General features: G+C 37.9%; 2 protein-coding genes across 2 annotated transcripts; one reads left to right on the top strand and one right to left on the bottom strand.

The window, feature by feature from the left end:
• Positions 1-976: 976 nt before the first annotated feature.
• LOC107300662 (arylsulfatase K-like) lies at positions 977-3524 on the bottom strand. The gene is made up of 3 exons (XM_015829968.1): positions 3204-3524; positions 1430-1559; positions 977-1160 (listed from the first exon to the last, which is right to left on the bottom strand). The coding sequence occupies exons 1-3, from the start codon at positions 3390-3392 to the stop codon at positions 997-999; spliced, it is 483 nt and encodes a 160-aa protein (XP_015685454.1). The 5' UTR covers positions 3393-3524; the 3' UTR covers positions 977-996.
• An 811-nt stretch (positions 3525-4335) lies between these two features.
• LOC107300660 (tetratricopeptide repeat protein 37-like) lies at positions 4336-8424 on the top strand. Its single transcript, XM_015829967.1, has 4 exons — positions 4336-4389; positions 6051-6142; positions 7053-7196; positions 8325-8424. The coding sequence occupies exons 2-4, from the start codon at positions 6053-6055 to the stop codon at positions 8418-8420; spliced, it is 330 nt and encodes a 109-aa protein (XP_015685453.1). The 5' UTR covers positions 4336-4389; positions 6051-6052; the 3' UTR covers positions 8421-8424.
• The last annotated feature ends 733 nt before the right edge of the window (positions 8425-9157 follow it).

The following is a 9157-nucleotide window of genomic DNA, read 5'->3' as shown; positions in this document are numbered from 1 at the left end:
AAGTTTGTTGATGTTATGCTTTCATTATTTATATCACTATTCCTACCACTGAGCAAATAGACATACCAGGCTGGATTCTATCAGATAGTAAAATCCCTCTGTATTAATTTTTATATTATTAGGACTAATCCAGACAAGATTTGACATAAATACTACATAAAGTATGAAGTTGGACACCAATTACAACTTTAAGGAATGTGAAATCTGCAATGCTGAATTAGTACAAAATATATTTACCAGTTGCGGCCTTTTCTGGACCGGGACGCCTTACGCACAGTCACTCATGCTCTTGTCACCTCCCGCCTGGACTACTGTAACGCTCTCTACATGGGGCTCCCTCAAAGGAGCACCCGGAGGCTTCAAATGGTCCAGAATGCGGCCGCGCGGGCGGTGTTGGGAGGGACTCGTCGCTCCCATGTGACACCGCTGCNGGATTTTATTTGGGGTTTATCTTTTAACAATTTGACAGAGACACAACTTTAAAATTTGATTTAATTCGGTTTTATCGGGGGGGAATGTATTTATGTTTTGTTTTAAATATGTTGTGCGCCGCCCTGAGTCCCGCTGGGAGAAGGGCGGCATATAAATTAAATTTATTATTATTATTATTATTATTATTATTATTATTATATGAGAGGCATTTTCATACATACCTGCCTTCATTCACTTCATACTTCAGATATAAAGCACATTTTTAAAAGGAAGAATGTCTACTGGTAGTGCAACAGCACTAATGGAAACAAATCTCTAATTCAATTTTTTTAGCTATAAATAGAAATCATTTCATGAGGTTGAAGTGGAAAGGAATAGTTAGTCACAATAGTTATTCATCTTAAGAATTATATCTCAAACAATTTTTACAGTAGCCCTTGACTATGAGACACTTTTTCATGCTGAAAGATAGAAACACTGAAAAGCATTTAATCAATTAAAAGAGAAACAATAAAACGATCCAGATTTCATCAAAAAAGCCTGGAGATATATTTCATTCTTTACTCACCTTAAGGAATGATGTCCAGAAGTATAATCTAGTTTTCCATATTTTTTGGTGTAGTAGCCTTTCTTTTCCATAAGGTCCATCCATGTTCTATAATTTGGATCTAAGCCCTTGAAGTTGTTCCAGGACTCCGTTAAGTGAGTGAAAAGGCCACTCCACATGGCTAAAAAAATATTAATAAAACAATGCGTTTATACAACCTTCACTTGATACAATTTGGATGGCAGCCCATAAGACAAGAATTTTGAAGATTAATTTCTTGCCGCTTCTATGGAACAATACTGTGCAAGCTCCAGGGGAACTCCTATAGCATGAAAATTCATCAAAATATTATCTCTCTCCTTTCTCAAGGATGGAATATATTTTCTCTGTAGGTCCTTTATTTTTGTTCTGCCATTTACCCAAATATTGCCTTTTTATGTATAATTTTACCTGCACGGGATGGACAGCAAATGGGAGAATTGGTGTAGGCATTAAGAAAGAGACTGCCTTGTCTCCTCATGAGATTTATAAAAGGCAAAACTACAGTTTCATTTTTTGGGGAAAATGTTAGCCTTCCGTCCTGCAAGAAAAGAAAAAAATGACAATGTGGGAATGCATTTGGAGATTAAGGAGTATTACAACTCAGTGGCTAAAATGTGCAATTTATGTACTGTATTTATTTTGTTGAAAATTAGATATTTTAGATGTTTTTAGGGAGAAAAGAGAACCAGCTTTATCTAGAGGTTAGAGCACCAGGGTATAAAGTGGGAGATTCTGAGTTCTAGTCCTACCTTAGGCATATAGCCAGTCAGGTAACCTTGGGTCATGCACTCTCTCAGCTCTGGGAAGGAGGTGATGGCAAATCACTTCTGAGATCTTGGCAAGAAAACTGAAGGGATTGATCCACGCAATTGCCAGAAATCAATTCTGACTCAAAGGAACAATAACTTTACCACACCATCATTTAACCCTAACAGGTCAAAAAATTTAAATTTCTTGCTAGAGTTCCTTAAAATAATATTACAGAAGGAATTCTAATTGAGAATATTTTCTGTTCTGCCTACTTCCTGTAGATATTGGAACTGAGAAATATCCTTTCCTTGTAGCCTGAACGGCTAAACGTTCTGATAATTTAATGAATTACTCATTTGTTCAGCCTAAGAAAGACACTATAATTTTCCAAAATTTTGCAGTTTACATTGTGTTTTAAACATGGTGTTTATGGAGACTCTCAATGATCCAGGTCATGGTTGTCCCAAAGGTGCTTTTTCCAAAGGGCAACTGGATTTTCTTGGTTTTTTGTTTTTGAAAATGTTTCAGAGTGAAATGTTTTCAAAGAAAAAACCAAGAAAGTCAGTTGCCTTTTGGAAAAAGCACCTTTGGGTTAAACAGGGCGTGTTTAAAAGCTTTTGTCTTTCAGTGGGGTTCCATGAGACCAATCTGACATATGCTCAGGCAACTGCCATTTTTGCTAGCAACTTCATGGCTAAAAGCCCAATAGCCATGCCTATTTTTTTTTTCTAATCCTAATCACCTTCTCACTACTGTTTAAAAACACAGAAAAACTTGCAAAATATCTCACACCCAACCTATTATTTTATTAGTTGTGTTGGTAGGCCCCCTAGTGTACACAAAAAAAACTGTTTGGAATGTTTGCACAACTTGTTTCCTCATTCTCACTATTCCTACCGGTATGATCCCATTTGGGAGGACAGTTATCTTGGAAAGATGTAGCTTTATACAACTTTATGCAATGGAAGTACATTCCATTGGTTCAATGGGCAAACATAGTTTGCCCATTGCAGTTTACATAGTGGATATACTCAAAGTACTTGGAGTTTACATAGGCTTGCAGTTTACATAGTGGATATACTCAAAGTACTTGGATAAAATTTAGCTACGTTCACATTCAGTACTAATGGGGCAGTAGGTGTCTGCTTCAAATGGGAAGAGACAGAAAGGTGAAGCAGCCAAAAGAAACATACAGTAGGCCAACTCTTCAGAACACAGCGCTCCCTGATGTGGAATTACATCTTCCACTAATCTGATCCTACTATGGCCAAAGCAATTACACTCCCAAAATATCTGGAGGGCACCACACTGGGGGAGCCTGCAGTAGCTGAAAATATGAGTCTTGTGTCATCACTCCTTCTTTCCCTTCAATCAAAGTCAGTAGAAAACAAAATTGTCTAAATAGTCTTTTAAAAGAAAACAAAATACTTACAAAAGAATCGCACACCACCAGCACAACATTAGGCTTTTCACAAGTATCACAGCTCTCTTTAGGACTGAGCAAAGGCCTTGCCTCTACAGGTCTCCAAAGAACAAACCGGACCAGCAGAAGGCACAAGCTAACTATTATATAGTTTGTAAAGCAGGCGGATTTTCTCCCTCCTTTATCCATTTTAAGCATCTTCCTTAAGATCAAAGGCTCCAGCCCCTTCCTTCAGAATTCCTTCTCGGAACCCATTTTTACTTCGCACAGCCGGACAAACGATCTTCAATTGACTGAGCCTGGGAAGCTCGTGATCAACAAATAACACTATTAGACCAGGGGAGGGGAGGGGAAACAGCTGCACTATGGAAAACTACTACTCCCATGATACATTGCGAAAAATTAGTTATTAATGTCAATCCCTTTGGTAAATGAATGCGCTAAAGCTGTCTTCCCATTCAAGGTTAGGAATGTGCAAAAAGCTCATCCCTTTTTACCGTGCGAAAGGCGGGGGAAACCGGAAAATATTTTTTTTTTAAAAAAGAGGTACTCTGGCGAACCATAGTGTAACGCGACGAAGGAAAATAATTACAGCGCAAATTATAATTACAGTGTAATTTGTAATTTACAGACCACGGACCATTGTCTGTGAAGAGAGGACCTACGCATAGGTTATAATAAAAAAATAGGAAACCAGAATACTTGTGCAGTAATGTCCTGTCCTCACCACCTAATGATAGACTCCAATGCAAGAATATATGCTTCGTGTAGAAAAAAAACCTCAATCTTCCAGGTGAAATTTTGTAGCATAATTTTTTTTCCATAAACGATTGCGTGCATTTCTCGCAAAGTAATCCAGAGGTAAGAAAATCAGTAAAATGAAAAGTGCATTACATCCAGTAGTAAAAGGGAATTTATTCTCCCCAATTAGTTTAGAAGTGAAAAGTTCGAAACCGTACAATGAGAGTAACTGCGTGAAATCTAGAAACGTTTCCGCCAGGGAACCACAACTCCCATCACTGCGCGAAAACTGAACCAGGCAACCTCGCGCAGTTTGCCCTCTGACGTCAGGGACAAGGGAGGGGAGCTTTAAAATTAAAAACTCAGCGCGCCTGCGCAGTTTTTTTGCGAATTTGAGGAAATGATACTTGGTGGCTGCTGGTACTGGTAGTTTTCCTGGGCGCAGCGGCTGCTGGTGAGTGTCCCTGTTGTGCGACCCCGGGCGAGGGTCTTGAGCCCTCGAGCGCGCTTTTTCTGCCATTGTGCCCGATTTCGGTTTCTTTGCAAAGAAAACCCGATGAATCTCGCGCTTAAGCCGGTTTGCGATTTCGTTGGGGGAAAGCGAAACGATCAGGCTCGCAGCGCAGTTCTGAACGCCGCGTCCCCCACCCTCCTCCATGTGTCCACGGCTCCCTTTGCTACGTGGCCTTTGGCCTTGTCTTAGGGTGGTTCCAATGGAGGTTTGGTTTTTTTTTTTTTTTTTTGCAACGGTGACATTTCGCATCCCAAACATTTGGTGCAACGTCGCCTTCCATTTATAACTCTGGCTTTCCCCATCATTTTTCTTTCCCAAAAAGTCTGTTAAGCAGAAAAAACTTCACAAAGTATTTAACTGATAAAGACATTTATTGTGGAGCTGTCCTACCTATTGCAAGGAAAGCAGGACATTTCTGCAATGAAAACTTTGTCTGGAAGATCCCTAAAGAAGCATACTGAATCTTCATTCTTGGTTATAAACTTTGCATGTAGGGTACATGTCATCGCATTTGCCATGTACTTTTCGACCCGTGCCTTATATTTTCCTCCCGTAGTTGTTTTCCTGTTAATTATATAAGACTCGAGACAGAGACATTTGTTTTGTTGTATATGTAATTGTGAAGGTCGTTATGGGCATTTTTAAAGTATGGCTATTGATTACAGTGATGATCTTAGTATATGTGTACTAGCAAGTGTTGGGAAACAGAATTATAAATTCAGACGATAGCAGTTTAAATGTTTGCCCACACAAGATTCAAACAAATTCCTAATTCCCTTCACATCTCTAACATACTTGTAATTATGCTGGTTTACATTATAGGTTGCTTTTAACAAATAATATAAAATATTTTGAATACTCTGGCTGAAGGGTTCCCTCTGCAGACCATTAGAATAATACTTCTAGAGAAGGTCTACTATTGAGAGATCTCTGAAAGTGAAAGACATGCTTTATTCAAAATGCTTAATTTGGCTGGGCTGAAAAGAAAGAAGCAACATAGTTGTGGGGGAAAATAAGCAGATGAAATAATGTTTTTTGTTTATTTTGTCATTTCTCTCATTGAACTAAAAACACTCAAAATTTCTTTAGTTGCCAAGAAAAGAAAATTATATTAGCCCAACATTCCAGAGCTCGTATGCATTCTACAAATTCTGCAAAATGAGGGATGAATGGGAAGGTATAGGCATCCAAAGCGGGGAGACATATGACAGAGTACATATGTAACAATGCAAACTCTGGAATTTACCTGCTGTAGTTACATCTGATATTAGGATGCAAATACAAAAGGCCAGAGCTTGTGTTATTGCAACAAAGGTTTCATTATTTTTTATCACCACAATTATTCTGGATTATGGGTCCTGTATATACTCTCTAGTTGTATTCTCTTATATATGCAACAGTATGACCTTGATGGTTTAGGGTTTCCTGCCTGAGCAGGAGGTTGGACTAGATGACCTCCGAGGTCCCTTCCAACTTTATCATTATTATTATTATAACCTAGCTATGCTGCTGAGTAAAATACTATACTGTATTACTTTACAAATATGCATCAGATGTCTTCATATGTATCAGTAACTTTCTCAAATTAATATTACCTGTAGTCATGTCAAACAAGGAAGTGAAAGCAGCATTGAAAAGTGCCAGAGATGCAATAAGAAATAAGGAGTATAAAGAAGCACTGAAACATTGCAAGGTAATCAATAGTCAAAAGGTTGTCTGCATTAAAACATTACAACATGTTCATAGTACTGTAATCATCTTTAATGCCATTTCAGGAGTATCTTCATTCTACAACAAACCTGTATAATTATTTTTCTTTCTCTTTTGCTGTATATTCTTTTATCTGCTGCCATACTATTTTTTCTGCAACAATACCTTTCTTATCCCATCCTTTGGGATTTATTTTCCCTTTGTAATTAATATAAAATTTCCTGGTTCATCCTATTAAGCCAGAGTTTTATTTAACCTACTTTGTTGAATTAGGCACAATCACTTTACAGACTACTTCGGAACATATTAAGCCACAAGGAAGCATATGGCATTACAGTATTGTTTAGCATCATTTGTGAATCCAACCACTGAGCTAGGTTGTTAGTTTGTTTGTAATGTCTTAAGAGACTGGCACTGGCAGGGTGTTTTTCCACCAGCACTTTTATATATAATGAAACTTCGAAATTGAACATCCAGAACATATTTCTTGCTATCAAGACTTTTGCATAGTTTTAGATGTTATCCCAAAGATGCTTTTTCACGAGGCAACCTGACTTTCTTTTTTCTCTTTGAAGACGTTTCGCTTCTCATCCAAAAAGCTTCTTCAGCTGAAGCTTCTTGGATGAGAAGTGAAACGTCTTCAAAGAGAAAAAAAAGAAAGTCCAGTTGCCTCATGAAAAAGCACCTTTGGGACCACCATGACCTATATGACTGAGGATCTCCACATAGACTTTTAGATGTTATATAAATTCTGGATTTGGGGGTAAGGCAATACACAGTCTAAGACAATGAATCTGAATAAGACTTTTTAAGTTGTTAAATCGTTTAATAAATGTGTATCTGAATTGCAAAAAGAATAGTTTAATATTTTCACGTGAATTTCTGTTTAATAGGCAGTATTGAAACAAGAAAAAAATAATTACAATGCTTGGGTATTCATTGGCCTGGCGGCTGCTGAATTAGAACAACCCGAACAAGCCCAAGGTGCATATAAGAAGGCTGCTGAACTTGATCCTGGGCAGTTGCTGGCATGGCAGGTATATATGACATTAATCCCATTTTTTATGCAAACATGTTTATATGAATGTAAACATATCTGTTTATGTGAATAAATTGTAGATCTTCAGAAAATATAATAGTGTGGTGAACTCAAAGATTAGAAGCCTCCCCCTTCCCTTTTTTTCTCCTTTGGCTAATAGCTCATTTGCACATGTGCAATATAATGTTATTATTTAAGATGCTGTGTATAACTCAGCATTATAAATTCTTCATTTTCAGCCCCAGAAGGGAGCACTCTGGTTTTTGGGTCAATGACAGTTTTTCATTTCTGTTGCAAATCAAATCATTGGGAAACAGTTGGCAGTTAGTACCTTAAAAGATTATATAGATGGTCCTCGGCTTACATCCATTCCTTCAGTGACTGTTCATAGTTATGGCACTGAAAAAGTAGATGTACAACCAGTCATCAAAGTTTCCACCTGGGAATGACCCGCGTGGTAACATAATCATGATTGGGGCACCTGGGTGTCTGGCTCCTAATTACAATGTCACAAGTAGCCACGGTCACATCATCACCATTTGTGATTTTCCCTGCTGGCTTTTCACAAGCAAATCAATGGGGAAATCATCGGAGATATCACAAGTTGCTCCGATAAGTCATTCCTGCTTTTCCTATGGCCTGCAGCACCCCTCCCAGATCTGCCCCCAACTTCATGCAGTTTTTTAATGTCCTGTTCCAGCTCTCCCTTAGTTTCCCCCACAACCCACTGCCCCATGCACTCCTGCACCCCTGTATTCCTTCCATGGAACTCCTCCTTTTCCTACTTAATGTTGTGTATCTTTGAGTTATCATGGCAACCAGGAATGCCTAGGATTGCTGTTGCTAAATAATGTAATCATGTGATATCACCGATTATGACTGCAGTCACTTAGCAATAGCAGTCCCAGTCCCAATTACCAGTGTAACCAAAGGACTACCTGTAATTATCTCTTGTTTATAAAGAATAACTTTATATATTCTCATCATGAATTGTTTTAATTCATTTTCTGTTATTAAATATATTATGTTGGAAGGCATAGTCCTTAAAAGTTGATAATTGAAGTTGAAGTTACATATCACACATCAAGTATTTGCTTCCAAAGTGACATTCTTCAATTTCACCCAGGGATTGGCAAATTTGTATGAAAAAAGGAATCATACAGATGTCAAAGAAGACTGGATTAAGGTTTATGAGAAACTACTAGAACTCTATGAAAAGTAAGAAATAGTTATATATATTTTTGTCAGCTGTCAACCTTCTGTCATATTTAAAATATTTTAAAAAATAAGAGATTTCACCCACACATTCTTTAGGGGTGAGTATTTCACCCCTTTTGTCGGTCTGTATGTCTCTGTCTCTCTCTTTTTAAAATTATTTTAAGAACATAGATGTCAGCAGCAAAGCTATGGTTAAGGATTGTTAGTAAGGTGTATATTCCTTCAGTTAGGAAAAATTTTCCTCTTCCCATTCTCCTTTCCCCCCCCCCCCGAGAATTACCTTGGAAAGAGGCAGCAAATAGCCCCCTTCAATGTATTAAGCTTTCATCTACCTCCAAGTGGTGTTATCAATGCTAAGTTGTCTTTTTTAATGACTGAGGAGAAGAAAGAAAACAATGCTAAGTGAAAAAGGGATAAAGGGGTCAGGTAATTGTAAAATTAAAGGTGACCAAATAGAGAGCAGTGAAGGGAAGCCATGTCTACTAGATTGAGGAAGACAAAGATTAAAAAAGATGTTGTGGACAATACTGGTGAAAAAAAATTAGCAGAAGCCCAAAGGAAGATGGAGAAAAGATGATAGAAAGGAAGATGTAAAAAAAAAAAAAGTAAAGGAGTCCTTGTGGATTTTACTTTGCTAATTGTTGTTGACTATAGGGGGTGTTGCTCATCTCTGTTTCAAGGCCATTGAACCAGCACTGTCCAAAGACATTTCCATGGTCATGTGGCCAGCATGTCACAGAG

The sequence above is a fragment of the Protobothrops mucrosquamatus genome, unplaced genomic scaffold (genome assembly GCF_001527695.2).
Source record: "Protobothrops mucrosquamatus isolate PMUCROS unplaced genomic scaffold, P.Mucros_1.0 scaffold7862, whole genome shotgun sequence".
NCBI classification, from domain to species: Eukaryota; Metazoa; Chordata; class Lepidosauria; order Squamata; family Viperidae; genus Protobothrops; species Protobothrops mucrosquamatus.
This window is presented reverse-complemented; position numbering and strand designations above follow the sequence as displayed.

What these genes read in the sequence shown, in the direction of transcription:
- LOC107300662 (XM_015829968.1), bottom strand. Translation starts at nt 3,392, where the DNA reads ATGCTTAAAATGGATAAAGGAGGGAGAAAATCCGCCTGCTTTACAAAC. An exon ending in TGGTGGTGTGCGATTCTTTT is followed by an intron (nt 1,560 to 3,203) that starts GTAAGTATTTTG and finishes CTTTTCTTGCAG; the next exon opens with GACGGAAGGCTAACATTTTC. An exon ending in TTGCTGTCCATCCCGTGCAG is followed by an intron (nt 1,161 to 1,429) that starts GTAAAATTATAC and finishes ATATTTTTTTAG; the next exon opens with CCATGTGGAGTGGCCTTTTC.
- LOC107300660 (XM_015829967.1), top strand. Translation starts at nt 6,053, where the DNA reads ATGTCAAACAAGGAAGTGAAAGCAGCATTGAAAAGTGCCAGAGATGCA. An exon ending in AAGCACTGAAACATTGCAAG is followed by an intron (nt 6,143 to 7,052) that starts GTAATCAATAGT and finishes TCTGTTTAATAG; the next exon opens with GCAGTATTGAAACAAGAAAA. An exon ending in GGCAGTTGCTGGCATGGCAG is followed by an intron (nt 7,197 to 8,324) that starts GTATATATGACA and finishes AATTTCACCCAG; the next exon opens with GGATTGGCAAATTTGTATGA.